The sequence below is a fragment of the Chiloscyllium plagiosum genome, unplaced genomic scaffold (assembly GCF_037043375.1).
Source record: "Chiloscyllium plagiosum isolate Xiang-an unplaced genomic scaffold, Cpla_swu_hap1 HiC_scaffold_19, whole genome shotgun sequence".
NCBI classification, from domain to species: domain Eukaryota; kingdom Metazoa; phylum Chordata; class Chondrichthyes; order Orectolobiformes; family Hemiscylliidae; genus Chiloscyllium; species Chiloscyllium plagiosum.
Genome location: NW_028270157.1, coordinates 39,658,953 through 39,681,553, shown reverse-complemented (window position 1 = coordinate 39,681,553; position 22,601 = coordinate 39,658,953). Strand labels below are relative to the sequence as shown.

At 39.9% G+C, this 22,601-nt stretch overlaps 1 protein-coding gene across 1 annotated transcript in view; it reads left to right on the top strand.

Annotated features, from left to right (window-relative positions):
• mrps35 (mitochondrial ribosomal protein S35) overlaps positions 1-21,897 on the top strand; it is a 42,051-nt gene extending 20,154 nt beyond the window's left edge. The window contains exon 8 of the mRNA XM_087997241.1: positions 20,371-21,897. Coding sequence (XP_087853367.1) covers positions 20,371-20,646 — 276 coding nt within the window. The 3' untranslated portion in view covers positions 20,647-21,897. The remainder of the gene's footprint in view (positions 1-20,370) is intronic.
• Positions 21,898-22,601: the final 704 nt, after the last annotated feature.

Below are 22,601 nucleotides of genomic sequence, written 5' to 3'. Positions count from 1 at the left end.
CAGGTTTTGCTACATTTGGATGTGCACTGTTCAGCACCTGAGATGTCACGAATGGTGCTGAACATTGTGCAATCTTCAGTGAACATTCCCACTTCTCCTAGGAAGGTAATTGATGAAGCAGCTTAAGATGTTTCAGCCTAGGACATGGCCTTGAGAAACTCCTGATTTGGAGTTGCTGGTGTTGGATTGGGGTGTACAAAGTTAAAAGTCACACAACACCAGGTTATAGTCCAACAGGTTTAATTGGAAGCACTAGCTTTCGTAGTGCTGCTCCTTCATCAGGTGGTTGTGATGAAGGAACCACCTGATGAAGGAGCAGCACTCCGAAAGCTGGTGTTTCCAATTAAATCTGTTGGACAATAACCTGGTATTGTGATTTTTAACTTTGAGAAACTCCTAATGAGATTTCCTGAAGTTGAGATGACTGAGTTCCAGTAATCATAACCATCTTCCAATCAGAGGAGAATTTTCTCCTGATTCCCATTGACTCCAAGTTTGCAAGGACTACTTGATGCTGCGCTTAATCAAATCCAGCATTTGATGTCAAGGTTAGTCATTTTCACCTCCTCTCTGGAATGTGGCTCTTTTGTCCATGTTTGAACCAAGGCTGTAATGAGGTCAAGAGCTAAGTGGCCCTGGTATAAGCTGAACTCAGCGTGAATCTGAAGTGAGTAGGTTATTGTTAAGCAAGTGCTGCTTAATAGGATTCGTAGTCTACAAGGGTACTAATTGCAATGTTTGGGACAAATTAAACCAAGCCAAATTGTGTTTGAGTATAATTGTACTGCTGCTCATGGCCCACACCAGTTTTTCCCAGTGTTAAGTTGTTAGATCTTTTCAAAGTCAATCCAATTTAGGAAGCAATAGTACTACACTACACCATATAACATAATCTCAATGTAAAGATGGGGCACAGATCAGTGCACTGGTTACTCAGAGTTTCTTTGGCCGTGTTTGACCTGATGCCATGAGACTTGATTGATTTTATTGTTGTCACATGTATTGAGATATAGTGGAAAGTGTACTTTGCATGCTATACTGTCAGATTGTACCGTACAAAGTGCATCAGGGTAGCAGAACAGGTTGCGCAGGGAGAAAGATCAGAGATCTTTCAAAAGTCTGATAACAGCAGGGAGGAAGGTGTTCTTGAATCTACTCGTATGTGTTCAAACTTTTATATCCTCTGCCAGACAGAAGAGGGTGAGGGAGAGTATAACTGGGGTTGGTAAGGTCTTTGATTATGTTGGTTGCTTTCCTGAGGCAGTGAGAAGTACAGATGGAGAAAGTGGAAAGAAGGCTGTTTTGCATGAGAAACTAGGCTGTGTTCCTGACTCTGTAATTTCATGTGCTCTTGGGAAGAGCAGTTGCTATACCATGTTGTGATGCACTCAGGATTCTTTCTATGGTGCATCTCTAAAAATTAGTAAGAGTCCTTATGGACATGCCAACTTTCCTTCCTCTCCAGAGGAAGTAGAGATGTTGTTGTATTTTCTTGACTGTTGCATCGATGGGTGGACCAGGACAGATTGTTTGTGATCATCACTCCCTGGAACCTAATGCTGTCAACCGGCTCCACCAGGGATGAGTGTACGGCCAGGGAGGTGGCATCTGCTGTGGAGATGTTGCGCCACGAGGCAAATTGCAAAGGATCCAGACAGTTTGATAGGTTGGAGTTGATGACTAACCTCTCAAAGCACTTCATAATTATGGAGGTCAGAGCCACCGAGCAATAGTCATTGAGGCACACTGCTTGATTTTTCTTTGGACTAGGATAATGGTGGTCGTCTTGAAGGAGGAGGGGCCTTTAGATCATAGTAAGGCGAAGTTAAAGATGTATGCATATACACCCACCAAGGTTCGCACAGGATCTGGGTGCACAGCCAGGGACTCTGTCTGGGCCAGTCACTTTCTGTGGGTTCACTCTCAAGAAGGCCGATGTAATGTCAACGGCGGTGCCTGTGTGGGTGCAGGTATATCCAAGGCTGTTGGGTCTAGAGTTAATGTTGAGGATGCTCAGGGCATCCCTCTCAATTGTATACCACTGTGCCACCATTAATGTGTCTTATCAAGACAGATTCTGAGATTATGATTTTTCCAGGAAATTGTGTATAAGTTTTGATTTCTGTGAGTATGACTTTAAGACTATTGCTAGACTACTGTATCATAGCTCTCTCAATTTTAGCACTCATCCCCATATGTAATAAAGGAGGACTTTGTGGGGTCGACAGCAACTTTGCAGCTGTCATTTCCTGTGTTTTAGTCAATGGTCGATGATCTATCCAATTTCATTTCTTTTTGAAGGATTTTTAGCAATTTATACAACTCAGTGACTTGTAAGGCCACTTCAGAGGGTATTTGAGAGTCAACCACATTGTTGTGTGTCTAGCATCACATAGAGTCATTTCAGACCAGATAAGGACAGTAGTTTTCTTTTCCTAAAGAACATTAGTGAACCAGATGGGTTTTATGACAATCGATAATGGATTTGTGATTATCATTAGACTTTTAATTCCAGATTTTTGTTAATTCAAATTCCACCAGCTGCAATGATGTGATTCGAACTCAGATCCCCAGAATGTAAACTAGATTAGAGTCTAATGACAATACCGTCATATCCCCCAAGCAGGCATTTGTTGACCATTTTAATTGTCCTTGAACTGAATAACTTGTTAGGCCATTTCAGGAACAGTTAAGAGTCAATCACATTGCTGTGGGTCTAAAGACACGGCCGAACCAGAGAAAGATGACATATTTCCTTCTGTAAATGAATTTTAACAACATTGGTTATATAATTGTCATTCAACCAGCTTTTTATTCCAAATTTTTTCCTTCAGTCAAATTTCACCAGCTACAGTAGTGTGATTCAAACCTGTGACCCAGATCATGAGCCTTGACCTGTGAATTACTATTCCAGTGATGCAACCACTGCAACAGTCTTCCCTAAATCCTAGAGAAATTACTTAAAGAATGTTAGTCTGCATCTGAATTGTAATAAATTTCTGTTTAAAGAGCTAGTTGCTAAGTACCAAAACCTCCAGGCTTACCAAATATTTGGAATATAGGCAAGTTTTTGTTTTGCCTTTTTTAATGTGCTTCTAAATTCACTGTCACTACATTTTCAAGGTCTGTTGCTATAAGTGCATGAGCACTGTGATCTTTTATTACTGATAAGAAAAGCCATTGACCCAGTGGCAGGTGGAAATTTTCAATGGCAGCAATGTACTAATGGTGAAAGATTAGGAGATGACTTGTTTATTGATGGTAGACAAACCCTTCATTCTTCTGACTATAATGTTACTTGAATGGGGAGACCAAGTCATCTGATATTTTCATGTTTTGTGTGTTGTATTCTGAACACACAGGAAAGCCTTTCGGTGAAATGGTTAGCTTCTGTTACCTTTCAGATCTAATATCAATAGTTAATGGAGATGTCAATCAGTTCTAATTGCACTTGATTTTTATGAAACATTTATGAGAACTGTGACATATTTGATTTTCCATGGTCAATGCAATCTCTTTCCAACTAGCTTGCAGATGAGTTGAAACGTATTGTTACAGAAGCTGCACCTGTCTGATGTTACTGAGCATGAGTACTGTTAAATAATTGCATTATTTAGACATTAGTTATTGTAGTAAGCTGTTCAATAAGAATTGGTACAGTCATAATCCATGGGTTGATTGCCTAGTTGACAAAATAGCAACATGCTGTAGTGAGTGGAACTTTACACTTTTTTCATCACCCAGTAACGTGAGAATCCAGCCCACATGGTATTCCACAAGAGAATGGATTTCTTAGTGATATTCCATACATTGTAACATTCAATATTAGTAGCCTCAACTGTAGAGATTGGTTTGGAATACATTAAATAATATATAAAGTAAAAATAATCAAATTATAGAAAATAGAACACGTGCCAAACCTAAATCCATAAAGAATTGTTTCTCATTTCAAGTTTTTCTTTGTGGCTCATGCTCAATTTCATTCGAGGAAATCTGCAGAAACTTTATAAATTTCTTTCTGTTGGGACAGTACATGATGAAATATGGCTATATTACTTGTTTTACAGTATATAGTTTGAATTATGTGTGCGTTTCTGCTTATTGCAGTGATCAAAAATATTAATTAGATTAGATTAGATTAGATTTAGATTACATTACAGTGTGGAAACAGGCCCTTCGGCCCAACATGTCCACACCGACCCGCCGAAGCGCAACCCACCCATACCCCTACATTTACCCCTTACCTAACACTACGGGCAATTTAGCATGGTCAATTCACCTGACCTGCACATCTTTGGACTGTGGGAGGAAACCGAAGCACCCGGAGGAAACCCACGCAGACACGGGGAGAATGTGCAAACTCCACACAGTCAGTCGCCTGAGGCGGGAATTGAACCCGGGTGAGGCAGCAGTGCTAACCACTGTGCCACCGTGCCGCCCACAATTACTCTATAGTTGATTTAATAGTGTTTTTTTTTATAGATATTTTTATTAGAGATTTAACATTTTTACAAGTTTACAAAAATAAACAAAACTCTCAAATACAAACATTGATATACAATTGAATCAAATATACAATAGCCAAAATTTAACAAAAGAAAAAATACCGATAAAGGAAAAAAAACAAAACTCAACTATCTACTAATCTAACCTACAACTAACCAGAGTGTATATTTAAGTCTCTTACATGCTCGGAATGTGTTAACATCAAATGTAGTAAAACCCGTATTCGTGTGGGATTCTACTCCTAAGGGGCCCCGGACCAGTCAGGTTTGTAATCTCAATTAAATAAAAGCCCTTGTTAGGATAGCCGAAATATCTGTATTTATGTAATTCAAGAAGGGCTGCCATATTTTATAAAATAATTCGGTCTTTCGGTGCACCATATTTGTAAGGAAGTCAAGGGGAATACATTCCATAATTAATCTGTGCCAATTTGAAAGTCCAGGGGGGCCCTCAGCCACCCAGTTCACCAAAATATTTTTCCTTGCACAGAAAGAGAGAATAGAAAATAGTCTCTTCCCGTACATGTCCAGGGAGGGAAAGTTCGAAAAGCCCAAAAGGAGAGATACAGGGTCCACTTTAATTTCCGTTCCTAAAATTTCTGTCAGGGTACTTGCTACTTTAATCCAATATCTACGGATCTTATGACAGGTCCATAGGCAATGTACAAGAGTGTCCACCTCTATTTTACATTTGGGACACGTTGGAGATGCTCCTGCCTTAAATTTTGCCAATCGAACCGGTGCTGTCTTCAGCTGGATAGCCTGGATTCTGTTACAGATAGTAATTCTTCTAGCGTTTTCCCAAATGTCATTCCATGTTTCTATAGAGATTTCTAGTCCCAAATCCTGATCCCATGTTTTAAGCAGATTATCCATATCTCCCGATACTTCATCATGTAGTAAATGATAAATATTACTGACGGAAGATACCCCCACTGGTCGTAGGACACTACATTCTCTATCTGATTTTTAAAGACTATCTCATAACGTAGTCGTCTTCTGTATATCGTCTCGAATTTGGAAGTATCGAAAGAGGTCTCCATTAGGTCATCCGAATTTTTGATGCAGCTGTTCAAAAGACATCAGGACCCCATCTTTAAATAGGTCCCCTAGACATGAGATACCCCTGGATCTCCAGAGTTTAAAAGTGGCATCTGTAAACCCCAATTGGAATCTCCATGCTCCCACTATCAGTGCATAGGGGGATTTTTTTGTGAATTACCCTCATTTTGCCGCATTATATTCCAAGCCTTAATTGTGTTTAGTATTATAGGGCTTTTGCAGTGATCTGTAATGATTTTCCTCTTGTCTGAAAATAAAAGGTTAATAAGTGGGTATTTTACTTGAGAAGCCTTGATGTCCAACCAGATTGGGTCTTGTCTGATCCACAATCAATCAGCTATGTAACTTAATAGGGAACCTAACTGATATTTCCTAAAATCTGGGAAGTCCAATCCTCCCCTTGCCTGTGGAAGCTGTAGCTTCTTCAGCTTAATGAGGGGCCGTCTATGATTCCAGATAAAGGAACCCAGCCAGCCATATAATTTACATAGAGCCAGCCTCGGCAGCATCACCAGAAGCATTCTCATAGGATATAGGAGACGGGGCAGGACATTCATTTTAATTAGTGCTATTCTACCCAACCAGGAAATTGGAAGGTCTCCCCATCGCTGGAGGTCCTGCCTTATCCTTTTCAGTAAATGCACAAAATTAGCCTTATACAACTGACCAAATACTGGGCTAATAAAAATGCCTAAATATAAGAAGCCCTCCAGGGACCAACGAAAGGGAAAAAGGGATCCGTCCACTAAGTGGGGTATCATAGCAAGGCCACCCATTGGCATAGCCTCCGATTTTGAAAAATTAATTTTATAGCCTGAGAATGCGCTAAATGTATTAATAACTTGGATTAGGCGAGGTACGGACATCAGAGGATTACTGAGGAATAGAAGAACATCATCTGCATAAAGGGTAATTTTATGTTTACCTGTACCAATCCTCGGGGCCGTTATATTAGGATCAGCTCGTATAGCTTCTAATAGTGGTTCAATTATTAGCGTAAATAACAATGGTGAGAGAGGACATCCCTGAAGGCAGCCCCTACCCACATTGAAGCTATCCGAACCTAATCCATTGGTAACCACAACTGCTTTGGGATCACTATACAATGTTGAGACCCATTTGGTAAACACCTGTCCAACGCCAAACCTTTCCAATGTGTAAAACAAATATGACCATTCAACCCTATCAAATGCCTTTTCCGCGTCTAATGAAACTACTACTCCTGGTATCTTTCCCTGATGACAGGCTTGAATCATATTCAAAACCCTTCTAATATTATTGGATGATCTACGGCCCTTAATAAACCCCGTCTGATCCTCCTTTATAATATGTGGCAGTACCCTTTCTTCTCTCAATGCTAACGTTTTAGAAAGGATTTTAAAATCTACATTTAGCAAGGATATTGGTCTGTATGATGTACAATCTTCTGGATCCTTTCCTTTTTTTAAGGATAAGAGAGATATTTGCCTCTTTCAGCGAAGGCGGGAGACAGCCCTGACTATATGCATAGTTATACATGCCCATGAGGGGACCAGCCAATATTTCTGTGAATTCTTTATAGAATTCAGCTTGAAAACCATCTGGGCCCGGTGCCTTATCGCTCTGAAGTTGCCTAATTGCATCAAGTATTTCTTGGACTGTTAGAGGAGTATTTAGGACCAATACCTGTTCCGGAGTTAGGCCCAAAAAGGTCAAATTTTTTAAAAATGACTGCATCCTCCTAGTCCTGTCTTGACAATCCTGCGATTTATATAACTCAGAATAAAATTCTCTAAAGATCGCATTAATCTTTTTATGATCATGAGTCAAAATACCCGTACTTTCCTTGATAGACGTAATAGTCTGAGGGGCCTTTTTTTTTCTTTGCAAGAAATGCTAAGTATCTACCCGGTTTGTCGCCTTTGTTTTGCAAATAATATTTCCCTCTTAGCCGTTTGGGTAAGCATAGTGTTTAGAGCTGTCCTAAAATCCGTAATCCTTTGCAATTTAATAATAGAAGGTCTATCAGTGTATGCTGTTTCAGCTGCTTTTAAGCGAGCTTCAAGCAGACGCTGTTTTTCTCCCTTCAATTTTTTTCTGTGTCTCTGAGTAGGAGATGATCAAACCTCGCATGTAAGCTTTGATGGTCTCCCACATCATTGATGGGTTGCTAGCCGTATCTGAATTAATTTCTAAAAAAGTTTTAAATTCTTGAGAGAAGTACTTTACAAATTTACTATCTTTCATTAGGAAGGGGTCCATACGCCAATGCCAAGGGGATGTCCCATTGTTCCTCGCCTTCGTTTCCATATATACAGCAGCGTGGTCGGAAATTGCTATGCTACCTATTTTACAGGATGATACGGAATTTTAAAAAGTCGAGGGGGCAAAAAACATATCAATTCTGGTATGACATTTATGTGGATTGGAGTAGAAAGAAAAATCTCTGCCCTGTGGATGAAGACATCTCCATACATCTACTAATCTTAATTCTTTGTTCAGATCCACCAATTGTCTAGATCTGGGAGATACTCCTGCAGTACTCTTGGGAATCCTATCTATTTCTGGATCCATAATACAATTAAAGTCTCCCCCTATAATTGTATGACGGGCACCAAAAGCCATCAATTTTGAAAAGGCTTCCGTTATAAATTTAAAGGGGTGTGCCAGGGGGCAGTACAAATTTAAAATCCCATATTCCTCTCCATTTATAAGGGCTTTAATCAAAATATATCGTCCAGATTCATCTTTTATCTGATTTAGGATTCTGAAAGGGAAATTCTTCCGAACAAGAATAACAACTCCCCTGCTTTTTGAGCTAAAAGAAGAAAAAAAAGCCCTGATCAAATCCACCCTGTCGTAATTTCAAGTCGTCTTTATCTGACAGGTGTGTCTCCTGTAGGAGAGCTATATCAACTCTTTCCTTCTTAAGATTTGATAATATTTTCTTCCTTTTGACTGGCGAATTACTCCCCTTGACATTCCAGGTGCATCACTTAACCGACTGATCAGCTATAATCATCCGGGCAAATCCGAGACCCCTCGGGAGAGGAAGCCCTATCCAGAACATCCCGAGCATAGAGCATATAAAATTTACAAAAATAAAGGCTCTCTAATACACTCACAACAGTATAATAAAAAACTATTTCTAAATAATAAAAAAAAAACATATTTAAGTGGAGATTTTCCCCCTTGTTCCCAGGGGGTGTCACTTTCTTTCCAAAAGTCCATCATATCCTCTCCCAACCAAAGCCCCACCCTTGACCCAGGCGCTCCTCAATAAAATGAGGAGAATTCAAATATAATACAAAGCTAGAGTTAACAGTGAGCACCCTACCCCCACCCATACCAACACCTGGATATATTTGGTAATGTTAATACCATATATAAACATATAACTATAAAATTACCACCTCAACAAATAATAATTAAATATAATAATACAAAATAACAAGGGAAAAACAACCCCGCTCCTAAAGACAGAGGTAAAATAGAATAAGGTAACCACCTCCCCCCACCAATACTAACCAAACCCCCCGGCTTATATATATATACATACATACACATATACATACATACTCACATATATACATAAAATAATTTTTAAAAAACAACCCCAAGGAGGGTGAGAAAATCAAATCACTCTCCCCACCCCCCATGATAGTATTAAAAAGTAAGGTAAGTAAAAAGAAAAAAAAAAAGGGGGGGGATATAAACCAAAGCGGGGGGAAAGGTAAACCAACATCCATTATCTCTTACAATTTATCTAAGAGAGTCCAAGAATTCCTTAGCCTTTTCTGGCGATCCGAAGTTATACACGGATCCTTCATGGTTAAAGCGTAGCGTCGCTGGGTAGCGTAAGGAGTATTGAATATTTAAGTCCCTTAAACGCTTCTTTACCTCGTCGATTGCCTTCCTCTTTCGGACCAGAGCTGGGGAAAAGTCCTGAAATAACATGATCTTGGATCCTTTATAGGTCATAGCTTGGGGGTCTTTTCTAAGATTTCTAGAAGCTTCTAGGAGTATCTGCCTCTCCCTATAGCTCTGCAGCTGGAACAGGACCGGGCGTGGGCACTGTTTCAAGCCGGGCCTGCGTATTGCGACCCGGTAGGCCCATTCTACCTTTACCTGGCCTGATCCAGCTTCCAGATTTAAAAGCTGTGGCAGCCACTGCTGGAGGAATGCTGTAAGCTGGCCTTCCTCTTCCCGTTCGGGAAGGCCCAGCAAACGAATATTTTTTCAACGGGTCGTCAATATGATTCTCTAAGGTCCGGACTCGCTGTTCGAGAGTCCGGACCTGATCCATGGCCGATTGTGCTGTAGTTTCGGAGGTCGCGGCCTTTAGCTCCGCCCGTCCAACTCGGCGCTCGATCTCCTTAATGTCTCGGTTGTGCTTCTGCAGCACGGCCGACAGTGAATCCCATCGACTTCGGGACTCCTCGATAAAAGCGTCGATCTTCGCGTCCAGCTTGGAGATCATCTCCACAAGGCTTGTCACTGTAGGTAAGTCCCCCGGAGCGGCTGTGGACGCCTCTGCTGCAGCTGGAGAGTGTGGGGGAGGGGTTTCTGCTTGCTGAGAGCTGCAGGGTCCCTTCCCTTTGGTCATTTTTGCTAACTATTAGACTGTTTAAATGTAATATTAAGCAACAAATTAAATTAAACAGCTATTATGAATGATTTGGTGAGTGTGGTGGGGGTGGGTGACCCACTTTACCCAAGTCTTGGGAAGAGCACTATCGACTCAAACTTGCTGGGCCACCGCCATCTTGGATCCCCTCAATACTGCATTTAAAATAATAAATTGTGAGCCTTGACACAACTATCCGCACCACACCTAAATGCATTTGGTTCATAAATGCACTGAGTTATCTGGGAAGATCTCTTGGAGCATGAGTTATGAAATTTGGGAAAGAAAAAATTGTAACGGCACCAATAAATTGAACTCCTGCAAGTATTTCTGTGCATCTTGTGCTTGATGCTTGTATCCTTTTCATGCATTCTGGGAGGAATAGAATGAGCATGTGAAATTGTTCAAACCAATTACTGTGCTGAAAGAGTGGGTTGCAGCTTTATGTTTTGCCAAGCTTTTCTGTGAAAAACACAGCTATGAAGTGACATTGCGTAATTAACGTAAAATACTGTCCATATTTGTATGGGTTTCTGTGCGCATCCATGTTAAAAGCTGTATTTAAATTCTGACCAATATCATATGAAGGCCTTTAAGTATATTGGATTATTTTAGTCTCTAGAAAGATGGGATCATTTTATAGAGTAATACAGCATAGACACAGGCCCTTCAACCTGCAATTTCTATGCCAACCAATAAACACCAAACTATAGCAGTTCCATTTACCTTTACTTGGTCCCATAGCCTACTATGCTCTGCTATTTTAAGTGGTCATCAGGATGCGTCTTAAGTGTTGCAAGAGTACCTGTTTCTGGCAGCATGTTCCATAGTTCTACCACCACCGTGAAAAGAAATGTCCTCATCCCTTGTAAACCACTTACTTTTCACTTTAAACTTATGATTTAAACTTAAACTTCTGGTCTTAAACATGCCTACATAAGAAAAAGATTACCACTGTTTACCCCATCTATGCCTTTCATAATCTTGTATAGTTGAATCAGAACACCTCCCCACACCACCCCCAATCCTCAAGCCTGCTCTGATCCAGGGAAAGTAAATTCAGCCTATCACGTCTCCTTATAACTGACATTTTTCCATCGAAGGCAACGTTCTGGTAAATCTCTCTCCAGGGCAATCACATCTTTCTGATAGCATGGTGACCAGAACTGCACCTAAAATTCTATCTGTGACCTAATCAATGCTCTATAAAATTGCAACAAGACTTCTCTGCTCCTATGTTCTATGCCTTGATTGTGAAGGCAAGCATCTGTATGCCTTCTTCACTGCACTATCTCCTGGAGCTGACATATTCAGTGATCTGTGCACTTATACACCAAGGTCCCTTTGTTCCTCAGTACTCTGTAACAACTTACTGTTCATTGTGTAAATCCTTGCCTTATGAGACCTATCAAAATGTATCACTTCTTACTTATCAGGATTAAATTCCATCTGCCCAGTTTACCAGCTGATCAATATCACAGTAGTTAAGAGAAATACTCTGTGGAAAGATATTTTGGATAAATCAAAAGGACTTGTGGGGAAATGCTTTGATATATTTAAGATTACTAATTGTAAAAATAATTTTCAGCATGTAATAGTTTTCAGATAATGAACTGAAGTTCAGTGAAGATCACTGTTGATTTTTGACCCAGTGCCCTTAATGCCTTTGGACAACAAAAACAGCAATCTCTGTTTTAAATACATCCACTCTGTTTTGAAATAAATGTCACTCACGCTGTGTAAACAGGAAAATTAATCTACTTTCTAAAGGCTTTCTAAGAATGATTAATTTCCTTGGTGAAATTCTGCATTTAATTTTTTTTTGTACCTCCATCTCATCCAGGAAAGCTGTCACTCGGTCCCTCTCTGGGAGTATTGAATGTCTATTTAATGGACAGTACAAACTATATTTGTGAAGTGGTGCTTTAATGAGATGATTCTGTGGTGTAGTTCATAATGTAAACTGCTGTCAAGGTTAATATTTAGTGAATAGCGCTTTTAGTTTTTTGTTATGGTAAAAGTCATAAATCATGAAATCTTTTCATCCTTTCAGCTATTAACTGGAAGTTTGAATTTCTAACATCTGTCAGCTGTACAAACATTATAATTTTCATTATTTGCATTTGAAGGTGTTTGATCTTGTGTTTTGACAGTTATATTTTTGCCTTTCTTTCTTCAAATCTTTTAGCAATTTGCAAGTTAAGCTGGTTGTACTGTATTACCAATCTTGCATGCAATTGTAATCTAGTACTTTGTGTAATTCACACTTGGGTAACACAATAAAGTGAGGACTCCAAACCCAACTGTATTATCAAATACCTACTCCCAAATAGTTGGTGTTTTTCTTTAATGTTTAAACAGCATGAATAGAAACACCAGCAACAATTGATACAGAGGAACGATACCATCAGCAGATTCCCTTCCAAGCTACTTACCATCCTGACTTGGAAATAGATTACTGCTGAATCAAAATCCAAGAGCTCCCTCCCTTAGAGCATTGTAGGTTGACCTCCAGCAAATGGACTGCAACAGTTCAAGAAGGTTGCTCGCCGTTACTTTCTCAATGCCAACAAGCAATGGGCAATGAATGGCATATTCCAAAAAATAAATTTAAAAAACTTACACAGAACATTTAATAAGAATCTGCCCATAAATCCAGTAAATGATCTAAAGCTGTCTGGAATTAAGATTGATTTGGAGATGCCAGTGTTGGACTGGGGTGTACGAAGTTAAAAAAAATCACACAACACAAGGTTATAGTCCAACAGGTTTAATTGGAAGCACAATAGCTTTCAGAGCGACACTCCTTCATCAGGTGATAGTCCTGACCCTTCGGTCCAACTCTTCCATGTCACTCAGAAATCCTAACCTAATCTAGTCCCATTTACCAGCACTTAGCCCATATCCCTCTAAACCCTTCCTATTCATATACCCATCCAGATGCCTTTTAAATATTGCAATTGTACCAGCCTCCAGTATTTACTCTAGCAGCTCATTCCATATACCCTCAACACTCTGCATGAAAATGTTGCCCTTTAGGTCCTTTCTATATCTTTCCCCTGTCATCCTGAACTTATGCCCTCTAGTTCTGGACTCTCCCACCTCAGGGAAAAGACCTTGTCTGTTTATCCTATCCATGCCCCTCATGATTTTATAAACCTCTATAAGGTCACTCCTCAGCCTCTGAAGCTCCAGGGAAAACAGCCCCAGCCCATTCAGTCTCTCCCTCTTGCTCTAAACCTCCAACCCTGGCAATAACTCTACTAAGGCTTTTCTGAACCCTTTCAAGTTTCACAACATCCTTCCAATAGGAAGGAGACCAGAATTGCAGGAAATATTCTAAAAGTGGCCTAACCAATGTCCTGCACAGCCACAACATGACCTCCCAACTCCTACATTCAATACTCTGACCAGTAAAGGAAAGCATACCAAACACCGCCTTTGGCGTCCTATCTACATGTGACTCTACTTTCAAGGAACTGTGAACCTGCACTCCAAGGTCTCTTTGTTCAGCAACACCTCGCATTTATCTAAATTAAACTTCATCTGCAACTCCTCAGCCCATTGACCCACCCTGATCAAGATCCGGTTGTAATCTGAGGTCACCTCCAATTTTGGTGTCATCTGCAAACTTACTCACTATACCTCTTATGCTCACATCCAAATCATTGATATAAATGACAAAAAGAAGTTGACCCAGCACCGATCCTTGTGGCACTCCACTGATCACAGGCCTCCAGTCTGAAAAACAACCCTCCACCACCACATTGTCTTATACTTTCGAGCCAGTTCTGAATCCAAATGGCTAGTTCTCCCTGTATTCCATGAGATCTAACCTTGCTAACTAATCTCCCATGAGGAACGCTTTACTGAAGTCCATATAGATCACGTCTACTGCTCTGCCCTCATCAATCCTCTTTGTTACTCCAAAAAATCTCAATCAAGTTTGATAGACACGATTTCCCACGTACAAAGCCATGTTGACTATCCCTAATCAGTCCTTGCCTTTCCAAATACATGCACATCCTTTCCCTCAGGATTCCCTCCAACAACCTGCCCATCAATGCCAGACTCACCAGTCTGGAGTTCCCTGGCTTGTCCTTACCACCTTTCTTAAATAGTGGCACCACATTAACCACCAGTCTTCCGGCACCTCACCCATGATTAGTGATGACACAAATATTTCAGCAAGGGGCCCAGCAATCACTTCCCTAGCTTCCCACAGAGTTCTGGGATACACTTGATCAGGTCCTGGGGATGTATCCACTTTTATGTGTTTCAAGGCATCCAGCGCCGCAACCACCTCTGTAATATCGACATTTTTAAGATGTCACCATCTATTTACCCACATTCTATACCTCCCATGTCCTGCGCCACAGTAAATACTGATGCAAAATACTCATTTAGTGTCTCTCCCATCTTCTGCGGCTCCACACATAGGCTGCTTTGCTGATCTTTGAGGGGCCCTATTCTCGCCCTAGTTACCCTTTTGTCCTTAATGTATTTATAAAAACCCTTTGGATTCTCCTTAACCCTGTTTGCCAAAGCTATCTCATATCCCCTTTTTGCCCTCCTGATTTCCCTCTTAAGTATATTCCCACTGCGTTTATACTGTTCTGAGGATTCACTCGATCTCTACTTGTCATATGCTTCATTCTTTTTCTGAACCAAAACCTCAATTTCTCTAGTCATTCAGCTTTCCCTATACCTACCAGCCTTTCCTTTCACCCTAACAGGAATATACTGTCTCTGGACTCTCATTACCTCATTTCTGACGGCTTCTCATTTTCCAGCTTCCCTTTACCTGCGAACATCTGCCCCAAGTCAGATTTTGAAAGTTCTTGCCTAATATCGTCAAAATTAACCTTCCTCTAGTTTTGAACTTCAACTTTTCTTTTCCATCACTATTTTAAAACTAATAGAATTATGGTCGCTGGCCCCAAAGTGCTCCCACACTGATACCTCAGTCACCTGCTCTGCCTTATTTCCCAAGCGTAGGTCAAGTTTTGCACCTTCTTTTATGGGTACATCCACATACTGACTCAAGATTTTCTTGTACATACTTAACAAATTCCTGTCCATCTAAACCTTTAACACTATGGTAGTTCCAGTCTGTGTTTGGAAAGTTAAAATCCCCGACCATAATCACCCTATTATTCTTACAGATATCTGAAATCTCCTTATAAATTTGTTTCTCAATTTCCCGTTGGTCTATAATACAATCCCAATAAAGTGATCATCTCTTTATTATTTCTCAGTTCCACCCAAATAGCCTCCGTGGATGTATTCCCAGGAATATCAGTACAGCAGTAATACGTAATGCTAATGTTATCAAAAACGCCACTCCCCCTCATCTCTTGGCCCCCTTTTATACCCTGGAACATTAAGCTGCCAGTCCTGTCCATCCCTGAGCCATGTTTTGTACTTGCTAAGATATCCTAGTCACATGTTCCTAACCATACCCTGAGTTCATTTGCCTTCCCTGTTAGGTCTCTTGCACTGAAGTAAATGCAGTCCTACATTGTTCCCTGCTTTGTTCCTTCCTGTCCTGACTGTTTGACTCACTCCCCTTTCCAACTGTGCCAGTTTCAGATTTCTCATTATTTCCATGGGTCGATCCCCCCCTTACCGCACTGCACCACCCCCACCCCTAACCCCTTACTAGCTTAAATCCTCCCGAGCAGCTCTCGCAAATCTCCCTGCCAGTATATTAGTCCCCTTCCAATTCAGGTGCAATGCATCCCCCTTGGACAGGTCGCTTCTACCTCAGAAGAGATTCCAATGATCCAAAAATGTGATCCCTTCCCCAATGCACCAGCTCCTCAGCCATGCATTCGTCTGCTCTATTCTCCTATTCCTACCCTTACTACCTCATAGCACCAGAAGTAATCCAGATATTACTAACCTTGAGGACTTCATTTTTAAATTCCTGTCTAACTTTCTATATTTTCCCTTCAGAATCTCATCTTTTTGCCTTCCTATGTTGTAGGTTCCAATGTGTACAATAACCTGCTGGTCCCTCTCCCATTTGAGAACATTCTGCACCCTCTCGGAGATATTCTTGATCCTGGCACCAGAGAGACAACACGTCATTGTTTTTTTTTGCTGCTGGCCACGGGAACGTCTGTCTGTGCCTCTGACTATAGAGTCCCTTATCACAATCGATCGCTTGGAACCCTACGTAACGTCATTACCAGAAACTTGGCTGTTCGTGCTACATTTTCCTGAGAGTCCAACACCCCATACCTTTTCCAAAACAGCATACTTGTTTGAAATGAGGGTGGCCACAAAGAGTTGAAAAATCATTAAATGAATTACAGTAGATCAATATTATCTTTCTCAGACATTACCACCGTATATCTAATTAGCTCTTTCAACAAAAACATTGCTGAGAACAAAAAAGCAACAGTTTGCTGTTGAATTAAATCCATTATAGATCACAGCATGTTGAATAATTGCACTTTAGATTATAATCATTAGTATTTAGTTATACAAGGAAAAACAATGCCTTCCATGACACGATATCTGCCTGTCATTGCACAACTCTGTTACATTTCAGGTACATATAGCTGAGCATGCTTCAGGACATTGGCTTAATCCTAAAAGTGGATTTTTGTTACAGGCTGAGTTCCTTGTGTTTTCTGAAGTACTTGTAATTATATCAACTGCAACACTGTTTTGGTGACAATCTTGTCTAAATGTTTGGATTTACAAGAATCTATTATTCATGAGATCATGTGGTGCTGTAGCAGAAGCCCTACCTCTGGGGCAGAAGGTGTGGGTTCAGGTCTGATGTGTTCTGGAGGTGTGTTATATAAGTATTTTATAATAGTCAAAATATGTCAAAGATTTTATTGCATTTTTGCAGGTGTAGTTTTTGCTATCAACACAAGGCATTCAATAGAATGCTGGATAGACCTTTGTGTCTTCTGTTGAAAGCCTAAAACCTTCTCAGGACTCTAAATGAACATAGTTTTTAAGTCTGATTAAGAGTAATAATATCCTGTATATTGTGAGGTTTGACTTTTACATAAGTAACATTTTTGGAGAGGTTAGAATTTGCCATTGCCTTGCTATTGCAACTGTCACAGTCTATTCCTGCCAACTCTGCGGCCAAAAGGATTCTATTTTAATTTATGAGTAAATACTTACGTGGAGACAGACATTAGTTTCTGTAAACTAAATTCATTAAAATTAACAATTCAACAAGAACAAAAGTCATATATACAAATGTGTACAATTTCACTCATCGTTTTTCACTATACAAAAAATACAGTTCAGCACATAGCATAAACTAAATTTGTATTAAAATTCATGAAAAATCATCCTCCTCATCTTCAGTATGGAATTTGCTTCTTAAATGGCAACATATTGATCAAAAGCATCAATATCTTTGACAGCAATTTTATCATCAAACATATAATTCCAGAAATAATTATCTTTTGTGCCATCAAGTGCCTTGCCTAACCCACATGACACTGACCAAATTTGATGTGAACATTTCTGAGATGAGAAGCATTTTTTCCTTATGTGCTCCTCCAGGCTGGAAAATCCAAACTTCCTTCAGTGATATTTTCAAGCCATCTTCATCCATCCAACCATTCTTATAAGGAGTTGGATGATGACCACTTTTGAGAATTGTTATTTTGGGCGTGTTTTTTCTTCTCTGAATATCATGATTGGCCTAAACTTTATATCACTGGACTAGACACAATAACACTTAAATGAATCTGTTCTTTTCATGGCCAGTTGTCTTCACTAACATTACCTTCTCTTCTGTTCTGATCACCATTTGACTGGGAAAAATGTCAAAACTCACGGGTCTGCTTTGCAAACAATCTTAACAACTAAGTTTGCAGTGGGTTGTTTATCCACCATTCATTCTTGATACCAAGTTGTTATATTCGAGGGTAGAACTAGCGGGAATGCAGTGCATGTCACTGAGGTGTCTGCCGTGACATATCATCACATCTTGACATCAGTAGACATGAGGAACAGAACAGCCACCTCAATACTCGGCTATTTTGTCAAGCAGGTTTGCACAGCACAAGTTTGAGTTCAACAGCAAGCAGTGATGAGGAAAAAACATTTTAGAATATTTTGGTAAAAGTCAAGTGATTTGTGTGTGAGAGTTTGACTTTAATGCAAATGTGCTCAGTAAAAGATTTTAAATAGACTGCCGTCACTAGAAGACAGACAAATAGTACATCTTAAATCCATTTACTAATGGTTGGCTGAAAGCAAGCTCTATTAATTTCTGTCAGCTTATGCCAGATAGTCTTTTTTGATAGTCTATGCCCATTTATCTTTCTTTCATTCCGACTGATGAATTACCACAATTACTTGTCTTTGTTGCTGAAGGTGCTCTCTAAGCACTCTGTTTCCAGGTAAAACATCAGAGAAGGTAGTACTCCGCTTGATTCTCTTCAGGATCTTGGGCTTTTTAGAAAGCAATAAAAGATACACACAGTGATGTTCTGAGTCTTACTTGAGTCATACAGAAAAACTCCAATTTTATCCTGGACTGTGGTTTTATTTTTCATCTATGTGCTCACACTTTCACTTTGTCGAACTTGATGAAGGGGAAGACAGGGTAGTGATGAGAACAAATGCGTAAAACCCCATAAACACTTACTTTTCTATTGCTGCGAAGTTGAAACCACTATTATACTGCAGGAGTGGCAGAATAATTGTCCTATTAATATGGCATAATTTGGTGTGAATGTATTTAAATGTAATTGTAATGTCATTTCATGTAATAGCAACTTGAAGAAAGTCATGATTGTTCTGATTCTAATTGTTTTTTATTGACTTTCTCTTTTCCAAAAGCCTTTGTTTTAACAATATTCAAATTTCAGGGAATAATATTCAACATTAAATACCTTTAAACTACTATTTCCAATGGTTTGTCAAACCATAGCAAACAGGTCTATTATTGTTGCAATAATCCTCTTCTTGGATTTTTTTATTGACTTGGACAAATGTATCAGAAACTGCATCCTATTCACTTTTCCCTAGAATGTGAAAGCTTTTATAGAAGCAGCACTAAAGAGAAAAGGCATTTCAGTAAATTCTATGGAAATCTTAAATTCAACTGTATATTTATCAGTCTCTCAATTTGTTTATGATTAATTAGAAATCTTAGAAATAATTTTAGTTCGTCAGTATATCCCTTATTTTATCTGCACTTCTATAATGGTTTGACTTATTTTAAATGTCCAGTCTATATTCAGCCTGTCAGATGGGCCAGTGGGCTGAGAAGTGGCAGATGGAGTTTAATTTAGAGGTGCTGCATTTTGGGAAGGGCTTATACACTTAATGGTGAGGTCTTAGGGAGTGTTGCTGAATAAAGAGACCTTGGAGTGCAGGTTCATAGCTCCTTGAAAGTGGAGTCGCAGGTAGATAGGATAGTGAAGAAGGCGTTTGGTATGCTTTTGTTTATTGGTCAGAGTATTGAGTACGGGAATTAGGAGGTCATGTTGCGGCTGTACAGGACATTGGTTAGACCACTGTTGGAATCCTGCGTACAATTCTGGTCTCCTTCCTATCGGAAAGATGTTGTGAAACTTGAAAGAGTTCCGAAAAGATTTACAAAGATGTTGCCAGGGTTGGAGGATTTGAGCTATAGTGAGAGGCTGAACAGGTTGGGGCTGTTTTCCCTGGACCAACAGAGACTGAGGGGTGACTTTATGGAGGTTTATAAAATTGAGGGGCATGGATAGAATGAATAGACAAAGTCTTTACCCTGCGTTGGGGGCACAGATTTAGGGTGAGAGGGGAAAGATATAAAAGACACCTAAGGAGCAACATTTTCATGCAGAGGGTGGTACATGTATGGAATGAGCTGCTAGAGGAAGTGATGGAGGCTGATACAATTGCAACATTTAAGAGGCATTTGGATGGGTATATGAAGAGGAAAGGTTTGGAGGGATATGGGCCAAGTGCTGGCAAGTGGGACTAGATTGGGTTGGGATATCTGGTCGGCACGGACGAGTTGGACCAAAGCGTCTGTTTCTGTGCTGTACATCTGTGACTATGACTCTATAATTGGACCTCCTCCAACAATATCTTTGGACTGTTTTGTTCAGTTCAAATCATTCTGATGGGGTAGAAATACAGTACTTATCTTCTGAAACGATGCTGTACATCTCTATGACTCTGACATAATAATCATACAATTGTCTTTCTTCTTCACAGAAAACTGAAGCATGGGAATTGGACAAAACAGAAGCTGACATGGATGAATATATTTGGGAGAACAGTCAATCTGAGAAAAATGCTTTGGATACAATCTTCAGAATGAAAAAAGCTGAAAAATTACCAGCTTCAAAAGAAGACATAATTAGCTCCCCGGAAGTCCACAATTACAAGCTATCAGTGGTGAATATTAAAAATGAAGGAGAAACAGAAAATAGCATCTTACAATACAAAGAATCTGTAAAGAAACTGCTAAAATTGCAGATTGCAGCATAATCAGTGGCACTGTACAGACTTTGTATAAAAATTTTATTTAAGTTACAGGTGTTCAAATAAAACATCTTGTATAAAGAAAAGTGTTAATTGCTAATTTCTGAACAAACTTACTTTAATTTCCACAGGTCTGTTTGTATTGAAAGTATGTCAATTCTGTGATTAAAATTTGTTCTTTCTCTTTTTATTTTTGTTTACCCTCTGCTCTACCCATATATGAGGCTAGTCATCTAAATTTTTACCGCAGGTGCTGATGCTGTGCCACTTATTTTATTAGGACACTTTCTGACTAACTCAACCCTCTGTCTTCTACTCAGTCTCAAATTTCACTCCCTCTTTGTCATTAAGACCACTTCATTTCTACAGTTCTCTCCCAGTTTGAGAACACTTCAGCAATCCAGGACATTCGATCTCGAACCTTTGGGTGACCATCCTCCAAGGCGGACTTCGGGACAGGCAGCAGCGAAAGGTGGCCGAGCAGAGGCAGATAACCAAGTTCAGAATCCATATGGAAGGCCTCAACCGTGATCTTGGGTTCATGTCACACAGGTGACCACCATTGCACTATACACACGCACAGACACACACACGTGCACACAGACACTCTCACTCCTACAGATACGCGCACACACACATGCACCCGCTCACAGACTTTGACCCGTTTATACTCACACACACACACACTCTATCTCACAGACACACAACACCCACCCCAGGTGCGCGCATACTCCCACACTCTCACATGCATCCTCTCACAGACTTAGACCCCTTTACACCCTCACACACACCTATACACTCTCTTTCACAGACACTCAAACCCCCCACTCTAGACATACACACACACAAAACCCACATGCACACATACACATATACGTTTGTGGGGTGAATTTGTACTTGCAGAGTTACATTGTACTTTGCATGAATCCACGTAAGACTCTGTTAACTCATTTTTTTAGATTAGAATCAGTCTAAACATTATGGCACAGACAGGGAACACAGGGGCTAACACCTTCAACATCTATCTGGCTGACACCAATTATTACAGTTAACCTGAGAATGTAACTTTAAAAAAAAAGTTTTGTGATTTACATATGACAGTGAAACTATCATGGTCATTCTAACAGATGAGAGACTTAACAATCAAGGTATTTTTCAGTGTATAATTTAAACCTTTGCAACAAATTCTGTGTCTTACAATTGTGTACTCCACAACCACCTGATAAAGGAGCAGTGCTTCCAATTAAACCTGTTGGGCTATAACCTGGTGGTGTGTGATTTTTAACTGAATAGAGTCGTACAGTGTGGAAACAAACCTTTGGTCCAACTTGTCTGCACCGACCAGACATCCCAATCTGACTTAGTCTCATTTGGCCCATTTATATCTTAAACCCTTCCTATTCACATACCCATCCAGATTCCTTTTAAATGGTGTAATTGTACCCACCTACACCACTTTCTCTGGCAGCTCATTCCATACATGTACCACCCTCTGCTTGAACAGGTTACCCCTCAAGTCCTTTTTAAACATTTCCCTTCTCACCTTAAACCTATGCTGTCTAGTTTTAAACTCCCCCATGCTAGGAAAAAGACCTTTGCTATTCATCCTATCCATACTTTTCATGATTTTATAAACCTCTATAAGGTGATTTCCCCCAGCCTTCAATCCTCCACAGAAAAAAACCCCCAGTTATTCAGCCTATCCTTATAACTCAAACCCTTCAGTCCCAGAACATGTTTGAAAATCTTTTCTGCACCCTCAAGATTAACAACATCCTTCCTACAGAAGGTGCTGTCTAGTCATAGAATCCTATCAAAGTTTAGATATTTTTCTTTGGATTTTTGGAAACAGCCCAGTTGATTAGGTCTGTCAATATGCAAATCCTCTCTTCGGAAGGAGCCCTTCACCAGTATGGGGAGAACTCACTAAGAATGGTGACTCACTATGGTAATTCAGTCAA